Consider the following 22996-nt stretch of genomic DNA (forward strand, 5'->3'; position numbering starts at 1 on the left):
GAATTGTTGTCCAACTCCATTTGTCTGCCTGAGATGCAGCAGCAAATGGTGTTCCTCAAGTCAAAGGCGCACAGTCCTAAAGGCTGGTCAGGTTTTTTTGGCACCAGAGGCAGAAAATCCCACAGTACCAACAATAATAATTTGCTACCCTTCATGGCACCCTAAATCAGCCGCCCGAGGCTGCCTCTTCACACTGCCTAATGGCAGGGCCAGCACTGGTCTTGAGGGCTACAGGTTCTCCATCCCTCTTTTTTTAAACAACAACAACAACAACACACACACACACCAAGAGGCCTTCTCTAAAGAGAAGCAGGCCTCTGCCTGCTTCATTGCTATGGAAATGAAACACCTATTTTACAAGAGCAGTTTAAAAGGTTAGCATCTGTAAGGTGGTGCCGTAACAGATTGGCTTAAGTGGGAACTGAGCTCACCCAACATCTTATAAGGCTGAAGCCATAAACAGGTTTATTTCAGGCAAATGTATGCATGGGCCAAAACTTCAAAAGGAAATGCAGAGCAGTTTCATGATTTTACATGTAAATAAATAAATCCCAAATTGCCTTTGCCACTGGGAATTTTGGTAGAGCGGATTAACTTTCCCCTGCGCTGCTTCAAGGAGTCATTGAATTGGCATCGCCAATGGGATATTTGATTATAAAGTAACAATTCAGGAACCTACAAACCCCAAACTGCCTCTCAGTGGCACAATCTTCTGCCGGTTGTGTCAGTCCATGCCTCCATTTTTATTTTGCGTCACCACAAGAGCATTGGTAACTTTAAAAGAAATCCAAAAGCGGATGTGAAATGAATGAATGAATGAATGATCCACGGTGACTTTGATTGATGATGTGTGTCAGTTCAAAGAACGGCAGGAAGAGATTGATTTTTCTGTGAATCAGCAGAGCAAGATATAGGGCCAGCTGCTTCTCAAGCTCAGAACACATAAAAGGTTTTATAATGGGTTGGGTTCAGAGTATGTTATTCTTTTTCTGCTTCATAGGGGAGGGAGAGGGGGGGAAATAGTTCCCTTGATCCTTTAGACTTTGAACCTACAATATAATTCACAAAAAAATTTGCTTGCTCCAAAGGCATCCACAGACATCAGTGAGACTACTCTGGTGTAACTGATTTATGGGTTAGAACCATATGGCCTGATCCTATGAAGTTGCTTCCATTTTATCATTTCAGAGATTGGCTTCTTTTGCCACAGGTAAAGAACCATCCTATATAACTGCAAATGGGGCACAGGTCACATGCTGTGCTCCATTTGCTAGCAACCCCCCTACCACCGCCCCATGGTAACATAAAATTTCATATTTGAAAAAAGGGAGGAGGAAGGAAATCTACAGTTTTGCTAAAGGGCACCCAGTGTTGTTACAGTCTTTTAAAAACTACATTTATATTCTCTCTCCTTCCCTGGAGCTTAGACACCACCACCCAGCACTCTCAGTGACAAGGAACAACAACAACATCTATACCCTGCCCCATGGAGGAATATCATTCACTAAATGAACAACTTGCCCTTACAACCCACTGTCCTTGTCAATATGTTGTTGTTGTTGTTAAAATCAGCAAGTGTTTTAGTTTCATAAGGGAAAACAACTTTAATTCCACAAAGCTTTCCACAGACCCTTCAAGTGTCCCCACCAAGCCATCCTGGGACTCAGCTAGGTAAAGGTAAAGGGACCCCTGACCATTAGGTCCAGTTGTGACCGACTCTGGGGTTGCGCGCTCATCTCGCATTATTGGCCGAGGGAGCCGGCGTACAGCTTCCAGGTCATGTGGCCAGCATAACAAAGCCGCTTCTGGCGAACCAGAGCAGCACATGGAAATGCCGTTTACCTTCCCGCTGTAGCAGTCCCTATTTCTCTACTTGCACTTTGACGTGCTTTCGAACTGCTAGGTTGGCAGGAGCTGGGACCGAGCAACGGGAGCTCACCCTGTTGCAGGGATTCGAACCGCCAACCTTCTGATCAGCAAGCCCTAGGCTCTGTGGTTTAACCCACAGCGCCACCTGCGTCCCTGCTACACAGCTGCAAATAAAATGTTTTAAGTGCAATATATAATGCGACACTAGCCTTATGGAAAGTTCAATGTATTTTTTAAAAAGCATTTTTAGAATGGTTTTTATGTATGTGTAGATTCCACTCTGGTTTCTTATTTGATCCCGGAATGTCCCACTTTTCCTTAGGATGTCCCTGTTTTCGCTGGAGAAATGTTGGAGGGTATGCTATTGACGCTTACTAGAGGTGAACACACAATACCTGCAAAACAAGGTATTTATTCTTAAAGGAAAGAAGGAACCCATCCATCTTTTCCCCATCCCACTCAACTGTATGTGTTTCTGTTGCCATGAAGTTATTTTAGAGTGATTACATTCTAAAAAATATAAACCCAGCAGGCAACGAGCATCTCTTCACCAACCCACTTCTCAAATGCTATGAGTTACTTTGCCTCATTTTTCTTCTAGAAAATATTCACAGCAGGGATGTTTGGGAACCGATTGCCTCATTTTTGGCAGAAAGAAAAGAAAGGAAAACAGACACGTAGTGTGATTGATGCCAGCTTACAAGACAATGCTAATTTAAAATGTTAATGCCAATGTTAATGCCATGTGGTATTAAGGCTGTTTGCAAGTTTGGTTTCTAAAGCAGTGCCAGAAATCCATCCAAAGGCAAAGCACCAGTTGCTAGGGAAAACTATATTCTAGGTGAATTCAGATCAGCCAATTAACACAGTCTGCATACAATGATTTTGAATAGTAGCCGTGTTGGTCTGGCGTAGTCGAAATTCCTTCCAGTAGCACCTTAGAGACCAACTAAGTTTGTCATTGGTATGAGCTTTCGTGTGCATTCTTCCTGTTGCTCCCATGAACAGTGCCAGAGCGTGGGAGGCTACAGGGGCAGTTGCACTGGGTGCAAAATTGTTAGGGGCGCAAAAATTCTACACCTGGTGCTGCCTCAACAACTGCACACCTCCATTGCTGGGCTTTTTTGGAAAATGGCTTCTCCATGAGAACCAAGAAGTAATCTCTCCACATAATAAAACGACTATTATTTTCTTATCTCTGTGGTTGCGATCTCCCGGGTGACACAGATGCCATTAGGCAGTTGAATGCACATGCATACTTTGTCCATTTCCCTCCCACCCACCTACCCCTCTGCGCAGCCCCGGGCACTGACAACCACGCTACACCACTGCCTGTGAACATACAATGCTTTTACTGAGTCAGGCCATTGGTCAACCTAGCTCAGTATTACAGTCTCTGTTTTCATTTGCATCGGCTCTTCAGGGCCTCAGGTAGAAAATGTTTCCTTACTTTGAAAACTTGAACAAAGCAATAAATATTTTATGGTGATCTGGAAGTTTAGTCAGGTGCTTTAAACTTCGTGATGGTTGATGCGCCATAGCTCAAATAACTACACCGTATCGAGTTTATAATTTTCATAAGAAAAGGAATGATAAACTCACTCTTAGTAGTAATCAAGACACTGGATTATTTTTCAGTTCTGAAAAGTTAAATCTTTGCAAGTTTGTCTAGAGCTATAGTATTTTATTTTTATTTGCAAACTAAAGAATTACTTGACTTGGAGAATCAACTTTAGTTAATATTTGCTTCCTCATAGATTAGAATTTGTGTACTACTGCTTTGTGACATGTAAAATCTGGTGAAGGCAACTTGAGGCGTGCCCACAATTGGGGCATGCCAGAGGCTCTGTGTTTTGCCATTCCCTCAGGCTTTCAGGATCTATATACAAATTATCACCAGAGAATGGATGTTGGCACATCTGTTATCCTGGCCAAAACTGACACCTTTTTGCTGTTAAGGGGAGGGACAGATGTGATAGCCTGTGCCAGAACCCAAGTGATAAAAGCTCCTGTTCTACGTTTCCTGAGCTATTCATAAATCATCTGATTTCAATAAGGACATGTACTGGTAAATGGGAAACATGTGGTTAGTAGATCCTACAAGGGCCAGCCATTTTAAAGCTTTTAGAACAAGAGAGGGAAAAGGCCCCCACCCCCCAAACAAAGAATAGTAGAAGCAATATCTAGGAACCAGGCAGTATCAAAGCTCCATTCAGCTGTTCCCCTTGTTTTTCCCCTTGGAAGGAGGCATATGATAGACACGATTACACACACACTCTCATTATATGAATGGGCTTCAGATTGTCCAAATGATATTGAATTGTAAATAGGAGCTTTGATAGAGGTGGTCTGTTGCATGAGTTGCTCATCTCTCCATAGCTGCCAAGTTTTCCCTTTTCTCGCGAGGAAGCCTATTCAGCATAAGGGAAAATCCCTTAAAAAAAAGGGATAACTTGGCAGCTATGCATCTCTCTGTAACCCGCCTAACTAGTCCCCATTCAGATGAATGGCACCTACTCTCAGAGGCAAACCTTGTTCTTGCCCTCTGCTATACATTGTAAAGGCCCTCGGCTATGCACAATGATTTTTTTTTTAATGGAACCTGCTCCTGAGTAAATGCTTGTAGAACTGCAGCCCATAAAGACAAAACCATACCTGCAGCATATTTTCATTGTGCTGACTTAGGGTATGTGCTCTGGGGGAGAAACGAGCAATTGTTTCAGGATTTTTCCAAGATACTGTTACGTTCAGCTAATTATAGGTCTCGCAGACTCAAAGAGTACCTATGCTAACATATATCATGACTGTATAGTGTGTGTGTGTGTGTGTGTGTGTGTGTGTGTGTGTGTGTGTTTCTTCTTTTGGGATATTGTTCCCAAAGGCTACAACCCTCAATAAACTAAGTTGGCAAAAATTCTATACCAGAATAAATTTCTCATCCAGAGTCTTTGCTCAGGCCTCATCATCAATTTTATTGCCTACAGCATGTACTGTATAATTCCCTCTGTTGGCAAGGTGCATGATAAATAATGGAAATTACACACACACACACACACACACAATGAGTCTTGAACTGGAGAAAGGATTGCGTAAAAAATAAGCTGCGACCGTTGTAAATGTGTGCCCTATGGTAGAGAACCTCAGGTCCTAGGCCTGAATGTGGTCCTTCAGTCCTTGCTGTGTGGCCCTCAGAATTCTCCTCAGGCCACACCCCTCACTGGCCTGCCACACACCCCAAGCAGTTTTTAGAAATTGCCCCTGAACTCTGATAATGACTTTTGCTTGCCTGGATAAAAGATAAAATTGGATCTACAAGACCCGATCTTTTTAAAGCAATGTGGACCAAAATCGCTTCTGGGGGCCTTCTGGGATTAGAGGCCCTGAAGCTTAAGCTTCATGTGTTTCATAATAGTTCCGCCCCTGACTGGGACTTGCGTACGCCTCCCTTGTTCTCTTGTAATGGCAATGGCACCCACTTGAGAGGTGCCAGAACTGAGTTCTGGCGCATTTTGGCTGGAAAAAAAGTATTGGTTTTCTCTCTTGTTCATTGTGTTGGCTCCTTTGGGAGGAAGGACAACATATAATGAATTCAATACAGCAAGGAAAGAAGGGCCTCACCCTGTGGAAGGGTGAGGGGTATCAGGTGGTTCCCATTAATGCAAGAGAGGCCCTCTCCTTGGCAGCAAATGGCACACAAAGAGTCTTTTCCCATTGGGGATCATGGGGCCTGTCCATATGCACTATGGCCCCTGGCAAGCAATGACACTCTATGCATCATTCGCAGCCAATGAGAGGCCCTTTGGGGCATGTTCCAGGTTGATGGGAATCCTCCGCCAAGTGCCATTGCCTTCTCCAGCCAGGCATCAGGAAAGGGACAACTAAATTGGAAGGCCAGGCTCACACTGAACTCTAAAAAAACCATGTTTAATCTCGACTGAGGGCAATCAGGAGGCGTGTGTTGTATCCCCAGTCCCTGCAGGCATGGCTCCACTCCATATCCATGGTGCGATTCCTGAAGGATGTGGAAACGGGGTAGTGTCATGCACCTATTGCTTTCCAGTCTTCACATCCTTCAGGATTTATGGATACTGACCTCTACTTCAAACAGTGGACTGGGCATGGAAAGTGCTAGCGATTTGTTTTTAATGGCTCATGAGGCACAGATTAAATGTGTTTTTCTCAAAGAGGCTATATACGTTGCTGTTGTTGGAAATCATTCTCGCCAAGGGGCGTATAATGCACTTATCTTGCAAATTGTTATAATGGGGCCATTTTATAGTTGTTAACTCAAGGCACACAATGTTTTTGATTAAACAAATTGTGTCAATTGAAAGCCGTATCCCTGGTCCAGATGTGAGCATCTGCATGAAGCCACCGTCAGTAAACAGCTGCCTCGGCTCTTTGAAAGCACCTTGAAAGTCTGCAAATATTTTCGATTTGCATTTTGCCAGTTACAGCTAGGTCTTTGGCAACAAGTTCTGTTTGGTTCCAAGAAATGTGCAAAAAATCACCCAACAGTTTTGCACGTTTAAACACAGAAATGCAAACCGTTTCCTATATTTTGGAGGTTGAGGGCCATTGCTTACGTAGCTAAAATGCTACCATCTGCACACTTCTGTAGGTCTCACTTCTGTTTTCTTAAAGCTCAAGAGCCCCAGGGCCTGTTGTGCCATAGTAGCGTTTCTAAATCATCTATCAGACACACTGAAGCATGTTGGAAAGAAGTGTGCATGTATCAAGTACTCCATGCTCCTTGGTATGAGGAGGTCCCACACAGCCCAAATTCCTGCTGATATATATGGCACTCCAAGACTGGGAGCAAGGACTTCTTCAAAGGTAGCCTGCTTGGAAGCATCACAATGATCTAAAATCCACTGTCCCTTGACTCCTAAGTGACTAAGCAAAGGGGAGGGGAGGATATCAGCAATTCCTATATGAACTGATCTATCCGGCAGCTGCAAGGCAGTTGCCTGCCCTTTGTTCTGGAAGTTGTCTGAGAGACTATATATGTATCTTTCTGCATGTTACCTCTCCAATTTTATTCTGGTGGGTGGATGGGTGGGGTGGGGACTTTACCCCAGGTATCAAAACTCTGGGAAGCGTTGCTGTACAGGTAGACACATGAGTCATGGGCAGATGGCCGTTGGCACTACCTGGAGTTTTTTGACTGGGTAATTTGAGGCTGGCTTTCTTATGCATGCCCATCATGATTTCTTAAGCTTACATTTGCTCGACCCTTGATGGCTCCTGGCTGAATGCTTGAACTGAATCCAGTGGAAAACATTGCAGCTGAGCTGATGCAAAATCTCCTGCCTGTGGCTGGTCATTGTGGCTGTGCTGTGGCAGATTTTTCTCTCATTCAAACCATCACTAAGATACATATGCATGAGGGAACCAACCAACCAACCTAGGTCTATCATCATTTCTTCAAACTCAAAGGAGATTGAAAATAAATGAATGCCAAAAAAACCCAAACCCCTCACTGTTTACACAGCGAAAAAGTGACCTAATGAAATGGTTTAACACAAATAACATTTAGTGCTAGAGCTTCAGTAGTCCTAAGCAGTTTGGGAGGGCCTACATGGGCATCGATACCTGCTTGTAACTTAAGCTGTAGCTTGAAGGCTCTGCCGGAGTGCTCACCTGCGACGGCTATTTGGCCAACAGGGATCCAAAACAGGGTCATTTTGACACTTAACTTCACGGTTGTGGAATTTTAGTTCTGCATGAACTCAGGCAGGCTCCAGCTTCAATATTTTTAAAGAGAGTCTAAATGGCCCATCATTTTACATGGCCTCTAGCAGGTAATTATGACCTGAGCTGGAAAAAACTGTGCATGTTCTGGTTTTGAAAGGCTTATTGGCCGCTGGGTTGTTGTTGTTATATTTCTTCTGGCTTTTTAACAGAACTGAAATGTATGTTTTAACTCAGGGGTGCCTAACATTTTGCAGACCAAGGGGTTCACTGCTGGCCCGCCCTCTGAAGGGCACATGCCTGCAGATGTTGCGAACATAACAAAAGTGAGTGTTGCCGAAATTGGCATGGTCCGCCTGCACTCACTCCACTTCTCTCTTCACATGCTTGCATGCACACACACAGCAGGAAATATAGCCAGAATATTCTTTGTACTTTTTACTACAACAGACAAGCACGCCTACCTCTCTGGAAATTGCTGGTATAGGCCCTCTTCAATGTGACTTAGATTTACAAGTTTACTTCATACTTCATACTATGTGCCTTGGCAACATCTTCCAAAAATTCCTAAAATATTATTCTGAAAGAACTTTGAATCAATTAATACCCTTCTGTCTCTTCATAGAAATGAGACAGCCGGATGGCTTTAAAGAAGTTTTTGACAACGCATTTATATCTCGGGTTTCAATAGCAGTAATCCTTACTTTTGAAATCAAGACATTAATAAAAGGATTAACTTTGAATCCCAATAATTCCTGCAGGTTTCTTGGTGTCTATTCTTCTGTAAACAGTATCTGAAATGTTTGCCAACTCATAGCCATGGCAAAATGATGTCACTTGGCTTCACACAGACGTCCTCAAAAATCCACAGGTAGTTTTGTATTCTGTGGGATTCTTGAGGGGAGAAAGCACTGATAACACCATATTTTCCTCATGAACCAGTAGAACAGGATATCAGGTCTGACAGAAAAGACCCAAATTTATTCCTTGTTTGATTCATGCTTGAACTCGAATTTTTCAGGATGGTTTCTTCATGAGAGGACATCACATGGTTATTTATAACTTTTGAACATCTCAGTCACTTCTATGATCAATCAAATACCATCTGCTGCTGTGACTTAGTTCAGTGTCCAAGCACGCAGAAATAGAAGCTTCCTTAACCCAAGGGTGGGAAAAGACAGCTTCAAAATTAATGTATAAACTTATTTTACAGACCCCTACTACTTTAAAAAATACTTCAGATCCTCAAGCTTTTGCCTAAACATAAAGAAGGTACATTAAATATATTGACTGCCGCTACTGAAATACATCACTACTTTATTTCCCAAAATTTCAGGTTGTCAGGGCTAACTCTGTCCATAATGGATTGCCGCGGCATGTATTTTCATAGCTTCCATTATTTGAATGTTCAAGTCATTTGGATAAATTGGTGTGTGCCGCAATGCAAGTTTGCCTGGTGTTTGCCAGTGGGATATGCTATTTAGAAATGATTAGCGACAGAAATGAAATAAGTGCTTTTCTCCCCTAGTTTCCAAGGCCTTCTAGACTTTCACTACCAGACACTGTTTGTCAGTGGCGTCTGCTATTTAAAAACGATTTGCATTCGGAACGAAACAAACATTACATATGGAATAAGTCACCCAGGCCAGCACCACACCAAAAAGCTCTTTCAGCTCAAACACTGCAGTTTGGGCTTCAAGTTAACAATGTAGTGGAAAGAAAAGGAAAGGAGGAATGCAAAGTCTATTGCTGTCTCTAAGCTTTGGAGAGCCCCTGGACACCCCACTCCCTCAGTGGGTCAACCTCTTCACTGCCATTGTCACCAGCTCGCTGCTCCTCCTCTCATTGCTAGTGCTTGCTTTCTTGCCAAGCAGAGAGCCAATGAGCAACCAGGAAGTGGCAACTACCGCTCTCCCTATTCTCTGGGCCAAAACCAGAGGTGGGTGTGCAAAGGAGCAGGTTGCAACCCTATAGAGGAAGAGCAGGTTTAGGAGATTCCTGACAGTGGGGCCCCTGTGGGGGTAGGCTCTTAGTAGATCCCAGTCCCTATTTCCCAGGGACAGTCCCGGATTTACAGAAGCCGTCGCAGTTTCTGGTTTGATCCCGGAATGTCCCACTTTTCCTTAGGGCAACCATGTATTCATCAGATAAAAGCTGAAGGGTACGGTAGGACATTCCTATTTTCATCGGAGAAAAGTTGGAGGGTATGGAGTTGTCCAACCCCCAAGCCACCCCTTTATATGGAAGGTTTTTTTTAAAAAAAGTTTGATTTTTAAATTATGTTTTTATGTATGTTGGAAGCTGCACAGAGTGGCTCGCGCAAACCAGTCCACTTTGGAATTCAGGTTTGATGGATTCCTCCCACATCTGCAGTTTTTAGTGTGGGTTTCTAGATGTTGCCCCAGTATATCCCGTTTCAAACCCCGACGGTGAAAACTAGCTGTAATGGCCACAGGCCTGTGTGCAGAATGCCGGCTGCCAAAGCTGAATGAAGTGTCAGCGTTGTGGGAGGGGGGGCAGATTTAAAGTACAGCATAAGCCCCCTTATCTAGTCAAGGCTGGTCCTACCATTAGGCAGTGTTGATGCGCCTCCCTCGTGTAGCAAGTGCTAGTATTTAAGGAGAGGCAGCAAAGTTTTGGGCTAGGTCAGGCATCCCCAAACTGCGGCCCTCCAGGTGTTTTGGCCTACAACTCCCATGATCCCTAGCTAACAGGACCAGTGGTCGGGGAAGTTGGGAAATTGTAGTCCAAAACATCTGGAGGGCTGAAGTTTGGGGATGCCTGGGCTAGGTTGTCCTGCCCTCCTGCCCAGGCTAGCCCAACAGTGTCCTGTTGTCAGTGTTGAACTAACTGTACATGGAATGGGGGGAGTGGGGAGGCAGGTTCCTGCGCCTTGCTTTAGATAGCAAAATGTCTGGAGTAAGCACTGCTCACATTTAGTGAGGAAGGGTAGCGCATCTGCTTTGCATGCCATACATCCTTGGTTCAATCGCTGCTGTCTCCGGGTAGGGTTGGGAAGGACCACTGTTTGAAACCCAATGCTATTCACTCCCCCCCCCCCAATACAAATCTCCACTGGGAGGAAAAAAAAACTTATATAGAAAGACAAGAGGTTTTGAATGGATCATTGTGGATGGGAGTGGTTTCAGCTCCCTACCCCATATATCAGGCACGTCCAACAGGTAGATCGTGATCTACTGGTAGATCACTGGATGTCTGTGTTAGATCACGGGCTCTCCTAAAAGAAGCTCATCATTTTTGCCCTGCACCCCTAAAAAATGTGGCTTTCCCCCTCCCTAAAAAAAGTTCAACAACTTTGACCTGAACCCCTAAAAAGGAGGTAGATCACTGCCAGTTCTTAACTTTGTGAGTAGATCGCAGTCTCTTGGGAGTTGGCCACCCCTGCCATATATTATAGGAGAATGGCAGGATAGACCTGGGCTCGGTGGAAAACCAGAAGAAGAGGCTGCTTACCTCTTTTGCAGCATTGGTCTTACTCCTCCTCACTAATGTTCAGGTTTAAGAGACACACCCATCTCGCTAATGAGCCAGATTCTTACCATTTACGTTACGGTAAATACATCCACCAGTTGCGACAAGTAAAGCCTTTTTAATATTTAGCAAAAAGAGCTATGTTGGGTTTTAAAAACTTATACATGAGTTGTACCGACATTATGTTTCCCACTTTTAATTTAATTATTCTACACAAAATTTGATTGACATGCATCTTTAGTTTGCAGACCAAAAAAATAATAATACGAAAATCACCGCACTGGAATGCCTTCAAGCAACAACCACCCATGTTGGCAGCCTATTAAATTGCTATTGCAATCTTGACAACCCTCCAGATGAACATCAAACCTTCCTACAGTTCCTCTGGGGCTTGGGAGGGGGGTACACCCCCCTGAACTTAATATTAAGAAGAATAAACCCTGAATGCTTCATTACTCCCTGCAGCTTTGTAGCTAATTTAGAATCTATTGATCCTGGTGCCAATACATCAACTCTACTTAGGGGTGTGTGTGTTGTTTTTTTTTTGCTATCAAATTATCATTTATTTCTTGACTAGCAGATGTGGTTATCACAACTCAGCCTGCAAACATTGTTTAGTGTGTTTGTGTTTCTTCAGTGCAGGAGACTGTTTTATGTGACACTGAGGTATCGCTTAAAGGCAATGGGTGGGGGCAAGAGAGACAGGTTTCAAAGGACATGGGGCTATTTTAACAGTTATTAGCTGGCAAGACAGCATCCACAGTAAACCTTTAAAGCTAGGGTTGCCATATTTCAAGAGCTTTTTTGGATCAATCATCCAAAGTTGTTGAGCTTTTCTTTGGCGGACGGCAGCGTGGTGAAAGGGCTTCTGGGAATTCGGGGGGGGTTGTTAATGGTTGCTGGGAATAATAATTCTGAGGGGGGGGAAGGTGTTTAAAAGGTATAGTATGTATGCAGCTCTGTGTAGCTTCAAATGCAGAATCTAATTTGGTGGACATTGTTCCATCTGTGACCCAACTTGCCGTATCTGGGAAGAATTAGGTTCGGGGGATCTGGAAGGAATTAATGAAGCAGACCTTGGAATAGATCTTAAGGGCTATATCCATAATGATGGCATTCAAGAGCCCAGTGTTATGACTATTACTGCTATTAATGGCACATGAGCACCCAGGTGTATGTCTGCTCTCCACGTTTCTTGTTTACCACGTGTATGGTTGATTTTCTCCTCCTGGTCTGTTCTTCCAATGTTTGCCAGCTCACTGATTTACAACCTGTTCAACAGCCAGCTCGCGTTCGCGGAGAGGGTATTGCCTGACTTGTGCAATTGGGAGGGGCACGTGACCGTTCTCAGCACAGCCAAGCGCTTGCAAAGCTCACGGCATGTATGAATTCTGCCTGCAGCCTGTGTGGCTTCAGATTCCTAGCGATCCTGCTCAGGCCTGTGAGTTGGCACAGGAGTGGGATGAAATGCTGCAGTCCTTCCTAAGGCTCCTTCTTCCTGCTGCTTCTGCGGCAAACCCTGCTGCTCCTACAGCCATAACAAGGAGAAAATAGCTTCTGTGCACTTACTGTGGTCAGGGCATGAAGGAGCAAGTCGCACTTGTCCTCAGCATCTTCTTCTGACTGCAGATTTTCAGAGGCCCAGGCACCTGTCATTAGAGATAGACAAATGCGTCAGTTTCAGTTACTCATTGGCCATATTTCTGCATCCATTTGAGAAACTTGGGTTAGCATTCTGGTGCACATTTATCCTAATGTACACATTCTTCTGTGCAATTTTGCCTAACATACACATTTTTGCAAGCAAAATTGTTCATTAAATTTCTATACCGTCTTTCATCCAAAGGCCATAGGGCAGTTTACAATATAAAAGCACAAAAATGCATACCATAATAACAAACGAAACAATAACCTCCACACCACACACCAGATTTAAAGGCTATAGATTGTTTAATTAGCATATTTTTGCCTGGGGCCTAAAGATATGTAATGAAAGTACCAGGCAAGCCTTGCGAGGGAGAGCATTCCACAAGCGGGGAGCCACTGCAGAAAAGACTCCGTTCTCATGTTACTACCCATATGCAGATGACACAGCTTGACCCTATCCTGTTCCTAAAACAATGATTAGTGAATGGGGACTTCCCCCACCTTGGGCCAAAATCAGTCCACAGAAAACTGCCTGTCAGCCCTTGTAAGAACATAAGGAGAGTTCTTCTGGACTGGACCAGTGGTCCATCTAGTCCGCCATTTTGTTTGATTGCTATGGAAAGCCAGCAAGCAGGACCTGAGCTCAACAGCACTCTACCCACTTGTGATTCCTAGCAATGAGCGCTCAGAGGGACGCAGCCACAAATGGTGGAGGGAGAGCCTTGTCCCCCATTCATTTTTCTAATCCCCTTTTAAAGCAAAATCTGTAACCATGCACGGTGCGAAGAAGTACTTTATTTTGTCTGTCTGAAGCCTTCCAATGTTGGTTAGGTAGCCCCAGTTCTTATATTATGAAAGAGGGTGGAAAAACCTCTCCCTATCAGCTTTCTCCATGACATGCAAAATCTGAGGTTTATTCTAAACTAAAAAGCCTGAAAGGCTGTAACCTTTCTTCATAGGAAAGTTGCTTCAGTCCCTTGATCACTTTGGTTGCCCTTATCTGATCCTCTCCAGCTCTTCCAATGTTTTCCCGGAGGCTTCAAGGAACACTTTAGCCTCAGCCAACCCCCTATCAAGCTTCGAGAGGGAAAGGGGAATTTCCAGACAGATACAAGCTCTCCTATACAAACATTCTCTCCCCCCCTCCACTCCCATCCTGTATTGTTGAGCGTTTCAAATGTTTTGTCCTTTGTAGTACTCTGCATAGCCTTCTAAATCTGTATGCCATTACCACCCACCCTTCATCAAGGTCTCCGGGTTCCGGCTTCAATACGATACACATCCCAGAAGCAGCGCGAAAAGAAGTTCCTTTCATGAGACGCGTCAGCAATTGGCATTACAACAAGATAAACCACCCTGTGTGAAATTTAAAAGAGGAATCATAATGCGATGCAGGACCACCCAGGACCGGTGCTGCTTCCTGACAATTTAAATGCATATGCCATAATTGCACCAATTTCCAGTGCAGCAGGGCTTAGGCTGAGTCGCTTCATTCCACCTTTCCTCATGCACTTCAAGATTGCTAAGAGCAGAAATAATAAAATACAACAAAGGCCAACGGAACAACAACAACAACAACAACAACAACAACAAAATAGAGATCAGCAAATAACCCCCAATCCTAGCCGCAATAAGAAAATATTCTAGGTACAGTAGGATTCTATACCAGCCAAAAGCTGCAGTCTAACACTGGGGTAGAAGGCAGGCATTCAATGTGTGCTAGGCAGAGAGTTCAGGTCGTGTGGCCCCTCTGCAGTGCGCCCCTGATGTGCAACTAGCTCATGTTTTCCCAAAAATCTGCCAGTGCAACCTCAGAACTGCTGGATGAACCCTTTTGTTCGTATTGCACTTTTGATCTGAATGGAAAATAAGGCACCAGAGCATAGTGGAAACAAAGCAAAATATTGTTATGTGGGAAAGGAGCCATAAGCGCAATCACAAGCTATGGATACATACATATCTGGTGATAGTTTTGCAGAAAGGGCACATTTAAAATGAATTTCCTGCTGGAGGATGAAAAGAGAACGAGAAGGGCAAGGAATAAGGGAGGGTGCTGTAGGAAAGTGAGGACGGGAGAAATAGAATTTTATAATATTGTTTTTAAATTTTAAATATTGAGCGATTTAGAGATGGTTTTAAAGAAACAAATGTCTCAAAATGACAGCCTTGACTAGTAATGTATTATTATCGGATAATGCATTTTTCACCAGGAGGAAGAGTTGTAGCTCAGTGGTAAGGATCCTGCTTTGCATGCGTAAGGTCCCAGGCTCGATCCCTAGTTGTTGCTGATATCCGTCTGTCTTGAGTGACAATGGAGTGTGCCTCCATGGGTGAAGTCTGCTTTAGCGGCACCAAAGTGACCTCTTTAGAAAGCAGAGCAAGACGTTTGGCACCAGCCTGGCCGCAGGACTTGCTGGAAGGAGGCATATAAGGCACCATCCAACCCTCTTAGGGACTCCGCTCTGGATTTGTGTAGAGTTTACACCCTAGCCTTTTCTTCTCCTGAAGGTAGCGGAAATTTAGGTTCAGAGTTTTCCTTCTCCTAGATGGGCTACCTTCCCAGGCTGACAAGCCCCATCTGCCCCTCACCTCCTTCTACAGCATGGGCAGAAACTGCCTTCTTGACTGTTGGACCCTCAATTGGTCTCGTCTTGTGAAGAGCCTGTCTTCACATGCAGGGAAGTCTCTAACTCACTGAGGGCTTGAGACCCGTCAACTACCCTCACCTGGTTTAGCCAAATCTAAAGGCAGTCCTGTTTAGGGAAGTTTTTTATGTCTTCTGTTATTATTAATCATCATCATGATTGATTCTGTTGTGATCCACCCAGAGTGGCTGGGGAAACCTGGCCAGATGGGTGGGGTATAAATAATAATTTTGTTGTTGTTGTTGTTGTTGTTGTTGTTGTTATTCTAAACTACAGTTTTCAGGATTCCTTGGAGGGAGCTATTTGCTGTAAATGTTCTTTAAACGTATGTTGTGGGTGTGACCTTCAACTCTAAATTAGAATAGAGAAGAGAGTAGGATACCCAAGGGAATTAAGTGATGAAGGTAAAAGTCCTCAAATTCCACATTGACATAGGAGAAACAATCCCATCATCACCACACATGAAAAATACAGCTGAAGGCATTTGTTTTTTTGGGGGGGGGGTAGAGGAAAAGGTTAATTTTGAAAAGCCTCTTCTGCATTGATAAACATTTCTTCTCCTTTTATGGTTATTTTACCGCATCTGCTTCTGATGAAGGTCTTCTTCAGAATCACCTAACTTGCATTGAAAACAGGATACTGGATTAGACGGACAGCTCATTTGATGCAGGAAAGATGCAGAATGTTTCAACACAAAGAATGGAATAAGGAAAATTGGCCCCCTGTGTTTTGCTGGCTCCAATTTTTTTTTTTTACATTACACATGTACATTACAATCCCTTTTTGATAAAACAACACAGAATTGTGAGAATCTTGGCAAGTATCTTAAGGCTGTTTTAATTCAAAATCTTTTTTGCCAAAACGGGGGGCTGGGGAGAAAAAAAGTGATGTCTATATATAGACACCGGAATCATAATCCACACGTATGATGAGTATACCTTGTGTGTCTGAAATCTGATGATCACTCAGCTTAGAAATTTTTGGCAGTCATCTGCTCCCTAGTGGAGAATTTACCTCATGATACTGTTTTTCCTCCTTTTCGTGACATGTTTTGGCACATCAAGCTTTGTCCATAAACACCTTTGGCCCGTTCACCTGATAGCATAAGAAACTACCTTCTACCTTAGAACAAACTTACCAAGGGAGGAATAGAAGAAATCTGGGGGCGGGGGAATAATTAACCTGTTTTTGTAACGAGGCAAGATACTCGTTACAGGGTTTCCCAGTGCAGAGCACTCTTAGGAAGAAGCGTTGTTGTCAAAGGTGAGACCAATCATGTAGGGATGAAGAAACCCTGTGTCTCTCCCTATGTTGTTAGACTACATCACATCACTCCAGGCTATTTGCCATGCTGGCTAGGGCTAATATAAGTTAAAGTCCAACAACATCTGAAGAGTCATAGGTTCCCCACTCCTGGATTAAGGGGGAAACTAAAGGGGAGTTTCCTAAAGCAGTCAGGAGGAGTGATATGGGTGGAATGGAAAGATGGAAAGCAGGGAATGACCTTGGTAAGGGGGCAGAAATTGTTGGGTAACGGGGTTCTGGGTGATCCTCCTTCAATATGCAGGCCGTTTGATAAAGGGAGTTTGTTGTTGTTTTAATTAATCTCCACATCACTTCTCTAACCAGAAGTCTGTGCCAAACACAACCCGTTCTCGTGTGGACTTAATGTACCTTAACGTACCTACTTAACAGCCTCAGTTGCTACAAATGAAAAATGGAAACAACAGGTTCTGTGAGAGTAAATAAAGAGAAAAACTGTAACACCTTAGGCCAAGAAAAACACTCTGTAAATGATATACAGTAGTAATGAAAACCAGAGGGAACTGTTTGCCTCTCACTGACAACACATGAGACAGGTGGCAAATTTATAGGCCTCCAACCCGCACCAACCCAAACCTGCATGGCCATAGTTGGGGACTGTAGGTCAGCAACACCTGACACAGGAGGATCAGAAAGGTGATGAGAATCATAGAATTGCTGAGTTGGAAGGGACCCCAAGGATTTAGTCTGATCCCCTGGAATGCAGAAATCTCAGCTAGATCATAATATGACAGACAACCATCCAACTTCTGCTTAAAAACCGCCAAGGAAGGAGAGTCCACCTCCTTCCGAGGGAGTCCGTTCCATTGTCTAACAGCTCTTAGCATCAGAAAGTTCTTCCTTATGTTTAGTTGGAATATCCTTTCTTGTAACTTGAAGCCATCGGTTTGAGTCCTAGTCTCTGGAGCAGGAGAAAACAAGTTTGCTCCATCTTCCATGTGACAGCCCTTTAGATCTTTGAAGATGGCTATCATCCCTCCTCTCTGTCTTTTATCCAGGCTAAACATACCTAACTCCCTCAACCATTCTCCATAAGGCTTTGTTGCCAAGTCCTTGAACATCTTGGTTGCCCTCCTCCGCACATGCTCCAGCTTGCCAATATAGAAGTCTTAAATTATGGCACCCAGAACTGGGCACAGTACTCCAGGTCTGATTAACGCAGAACGGAGCAGGACTATGGCTTTCCTTGATCGGGACAAATACTTCTATTGATGCAGCCTAGAAGAGCATCAGCGTTTTTGCTGCTGCATCACACTGTTGACCCATGTTAGATTTGTCGTCTGGCAATAGGACACAATCGCCCACCATATCCGACGGGCACCAAGCTAGCCTAGTGAGCAGCCCTCATGTCCTCCAACACCTTGCCACTCCACCCTGGGCCTGCTTGCTCAAGCAGATGGTGCAGTTTGTAGCTAATGAGCAGAACAACACATGCAAGAAATGCCTGCAGGAAAGCATGGTCTGAGCTAGCAGCCACTCATGCCTTTCCCAATTTTCCTGCGGTACACACTGGAAGACGATGGCAAGATAGGCAGCTAAGCAAATGTTGCCGCCCCAGCTCATGAGAATGGGAATAGCCAGAGGCACATGTGGGTGGGTGCTCAGTTGCTGCCATTCCACGGATTCTGTCACCTGAGGCAGCTGCTTCATTCTGACCAATGGTAGGGCTGACCCTGATTTCCTGTGACTCCGGAGCAGTGTTAGAAACTGAGATATGAAAGCTAGGAGCTAAATGGCACCTTATGGGCGCCGCAACAGAATGCCTAGGTGCGCTTTTTTAATAACAATACAACAAAGCTGAAAATGAATGAACTGCAGCTAAAGTCTTGTATTAATTTTTCACATGGTCTAGTCCTCAAAAAACAAAGCCATACTTCCCCTGCCTGCCTCCCTAATATTCTTATGAGGGTCCCTTCTCCCGTCCTCAGAGAGTGGCTGGAAGTGGGGAGGCAGAAAAAGGTCCTCCTTTCGTTCCAGCAGTGGCAGTTTTAATCTGAAATCTTAGGCGCAGTACTGCTCCCAGAGCTCAGAAACATTAATGAAATTCCCTGTCGCAAAACGTGCCTAGAACAATGGGAGTTTTGAACGCTGCTCCAGAGGGAAGGGTATTTCCGGCTCAACAGACTTTTTATTAAAGCTGAGCCACAATGAACACATGAATGGAAATATGTTGAGGATTATTTTATTAAGGAAGGTATAAATATTGAATTGGTGATTTGCTTAAATTGAAATATATATAGGGAAGTGTATAGAATCAATGTAACTAATAGTTAAGATAAGCAAGTTAAGTTATTAAAAAATAAAATTAAAGGAAAGCGGTGTATAAACAATAGGGAGTCAAAAATTTTGCTTTTATATTTATATATATATATATTATTTTTCTTTTCTTCTCTCTTTTTTCTTCTTTACTCTTTATTATTATTATTATTATTATGCTTGTTGCTTATGTGCATATTGCTTTATATTGTGTGTTATAATTTGGTTTGTCTGTTATTGGCTATTTAATTTTTCCTTTTATTTTATGTAACATTTTAACGTTATTGAATAAAGATGATTAAAAAATTTTTTTTTTTTAAAAAAAGAACACAGCAGCTGTCACCCAGAGCACAGTGGACATACTGATGTCTCCGTAGATTTTAGGTTACCCATCCCAAATTGCTTGCTTTTCAGCCAGACAAGCATGGCTACTTTTTGTCTGAATCAGGGCCAATAGGTCTACAGTGACAGTTGCAGAAGCAACCATAACATTAGTTATGTGCCAGCTCTCCACACCTGTGCCAGAGTTAGGGAACAGATAAATACAGCATAGGGAGGAGTGCGCTCTTGGATTGTATCCAACGCAATGATGCACAGGTAGCTGGAATGTTTGGCCAATCTAAACACACTAACTGTTCACCTAAGGCAGGGGGCCTTTTTCCTTCCACAGTGATAAGATATATGGTTCTGTCCTCCCAATGTGTGTATGGAGAGGAAAGAGAAGAAAATAGTAATTATATTGTTTTCTCTAATGCCTGAATCTAGGTAGGGTTGTGTTTTTTCGTTGCTGCACAACCCAAAGTTGCACAGCTCAAACCACATCGATTTAATGAGAAAGTGCAGCACACGGTTCACTCTCTCCTGTGGAAATCAATAGGACTTTTTAAAAGTGCCCCACATTGCTTGGATTGTGTTCTAAAAGCAGTGTGTGTGTGTGTGTGTGTGTGTGTGTGTGTGTGAGTGAGTGAGTGAGTGAGAGAGAGAGTGAGAGAGAGAGAGAGAGAGAGAGAGAGAGAGAGAGAGAGAGAGAGAGAGAGAGAGAGATATCCCTTTCCAATCCCCATCCCCATACAGTAACTTGTCTGAGCTAGTCTACTTGCTGGAAGGAATATGCAAAGCAAGTTCACTGCTTGCTGGTTAAGAGTTATAATCACTGCTTCAACTATGTCGAATTTTAAAAAAGAGATATTTTTGTGATTTAAAAAAAGAGATTTTTTTTTAGCACATATGCAGCCACAGTTGCCTTGAGATTTAGGGAAAGCTCTTAATTTGACACGGGCTTTTGAAATGAATTTCTAGAAAGGTAGTTAATGTTTTCTGCGAAGACCACACTGCTGCAGCCACACCTCAAAACTTCAGAGATATTTAATTTGTTCAATCCCTGCAGCATATACCATGTTGTAGCAGCAGCATTAATACTGGGCTCCCCCCACCTCCCCGCTATCCTACTTCAGAGCAGTATTTTTAACTCTTTCCTCTCCCAATACAATTCTCAAAAGAGAGAGAGAGAGAAGATTAATGAACCTTATCAATTTCTGTTGTGCCTTAGGTGAGATTCTTAGATGCCAGCTTTTTAAATTTTAATATGGGAGACTTAAGGATTTCCCAGAATGTTTTACATATGTAACAACAAAGCACCTCCAAAAAAAATCAGGCTTGAAAAAGACAAGAAGGAACACATAAGAATAAGGCCACCAACTAGACATGGGAACCTAATATTAAGGAGCTAATGCTGCACTTATTTACGTGGAAGTAACCCCATTGAACCCAGTGGAACACACTCTTTGGGGCAGACTTGGGGCAGACAGCGCTCCATAAGCAGAGCACGATTCCAAAAACTGGCTTTTCGAGATGAACATTTTGTCTTCCTGGAAATCAAACACTGGAAACAGTGAATCTTGGGCAAAACCTTCAAAAGCAAGATACATAGAAAGCCATCTTTATTTCTAGTAGAAAAGGGGCAGGGGGGCAGGGCGGAAGGCAGAATGAAATATCAGATTGTGCGTTCTTCTTCTTCTTCGAGCAATTAACAATATTTTAACATAATTTTATGCTCCCTTTTTAATGGGGAACCCAGACTACATTGTTGCCAATGTGTTGTTTTATGTCTCCTGTCATTTTTCAGATCTGATCTGAAGTGGTTCCCTTCCCCCTTTAAAAAAACAATTAAAATGCCGTGGACAGCCAGCAAGGGCAACCAACTACTGAGACTGTTCAGGGATATTGTGCCTTTAATTAGAAGCTTCCTTCCCTAGAAAGAGCAGCTTCCTCTGCCTCTTATTGCTTCCTGTTCAACATAGCCTTGGGTTCAATGAACCCTGTAATGAGGTAGATCCTGTTTCCCGCAGGAATGGAGGATGGCTTTAATTACTGGTCTCATCTAATTTTTTCGTTTATCCTGACATAGCACTAATTTGCAATAAAAAAGGGGGGGAATGATAATAGCAGTGAAGTAATTTCCAGGGAACAGAAATGCACTACTTACAGGATAATTTCATCAGTAATCCTGGGCTTGCTCTTCTGTTAAATAGTGTTGTTCAGCTTGACACAGCCTTAGAAACTATTTAATTAATATATATTTGCTAGTAGAGAGCCACTGAAAATTAGGCAACCATCCTCTGTACTGGTAATGATTCATATGTACAGACATAATTAATTAGCAGCAGTATCACTTCATCCATTTCCTTCTCCTTGCAAACAACATTTTTACAAATTGGTATAGGCTTGATTAATTCATGCCTCCAGAAACCATTATTTTAAACCAAATTTAATGCACTAAATTTTTCCACACACATACTCCCACCCACAAAATGAGAGACTTTCAAAATAAGTTTAACAAAGAACATTTCTCTAGCTGATCTGATGCACGTCTAGCTGATATAATTGTGTTTAGAATCATTAGGTCAACGTACTTGGGACTAAGTTATATTGAAATCAGTAGAACTTACTGCTAAAGTTGAAGCTACAATCCTAACTACAGCTACTGGAGGGTGGAACTTACTTCAGACTAAACATGAATAGGGATTGTACTGTTAAATATTTTTCTTACAATTAACAACTGATGTTTCTTTTTCAGATAAATCCTCAGGATAATATGCTGCACATGGGAGAATGTAAATGGAGTCAAATGTTTCCTTTTATCATGGTAGGTATTTCAAGGACATATGTTTCAGAAAAGTCGCTACAGTTATAAACCCTAGAAAATTAACAATAAGCATAATTTTAATTTTGTTAACCTGAGCAAACATTATTTAATCTTTGCACAGTTGCTTCAGATGAAGTCCTTATCGACATCATCAGGATTTCTGCCCAAGAAAATATTTTGAAATATATTACGAAATCAAACCACTTTCTTAAAACTGTTGCATCTCAAGGATATCAGCAACAAGAATACCTTGTATTAGGAAAAACTGCAAGCATACAACAATTAGTCCAAATTGCATACAGAGATGAAGATCATTAAGTGAAAAGCACACAAAAATGCACAACTTTATGCAGGTTTTTTTTTTTTTTTGCAAAGTGATGTGGAAATTGGAGAAATGAAGACTGGGGGACGGACGGACCCCTGGCTAGAGAGTGACAAGACATGGCAATAGCAGAGAGATTAAAAGTCAGAGTAGTTCACCCTCTGATGGTATTGTTTTTAGGCTAATGTGATGCATTGACAACTTGGAAACTGGGCAATGGAATTAACCAGTATTTATCCTTTGGTGACAGGCGTCACTTGTTTATTCTGCTAATGCCGAATATTCCAACTGCGGCGAAAATGAGTACTACAACCAGACCACCGGAATGTGCCATGATTGTCCGCAATGTGAGCCAGGAGAAGAACCTTATATGGTGAGTTCTTTACATACTTGCAATCTTATCCTAGAGGTGGCAATAGGAACATCTGCACTGCATTATCCATAGTGGTCCTTACACACTTCTGGAAGTCCAGTGTTGTTGCTTTTAATAACTGCTCAGCCTTCCTTCCTTTTCACTACTACCGAGAGGAGATCAGTACTGCTGAATGCAGTCGCAGTCCAACACACCACACGCTCCTGCAAGTGCTGTTATTTCTCACGCCC

General features: G+C 43.0%; 1 protein-coding gene across 2 annotated transcripts in view; it reads left to right on the top strand.

Annotated features, from left to right (window-relative positions):
* Positions 1-22996, top strand: part of EDAR (ectodysplasin A receptor) — a 78370-nt gene that overhangs the window by 34109 nt on the left and 21265 nt on the right. The window contains exons 2-4 of one of the 2 annotated variants that reach the window (XM_088667574.1): positions 2192-2276; positions 22003-22071; positions 22644-22766. In XM_088667574.1, the coding sequence (XP_088523700.1) occupies positions 22021-22071; positions 22644-22766 (174 nt within the window). In that variant the 5' untranslated portion in view covers positions 2192-2276; positions 22003-22020. The remainder of the gene's footprint in view (positions 1-2191; positions 2277-22002; positions 22072-22643; positions 22767-22996) is intronic. The other variant, XM_060273400.2, reaches the window with a different exon arrangement.

This window comes from Zootoca vivipara, chromosome 4, assembly GCF_965207765.1.
Source record: "Zootoca vivipara chromosome 4, rZooViv2.hap1.1, whole genome shotgun sequence".
Lineage (NCBI taxonomy): Eukaryota > Metazoa > Chordata > Lepidosauria > Squamata > Lacertidae > Zootoca > Zootoca vivipara.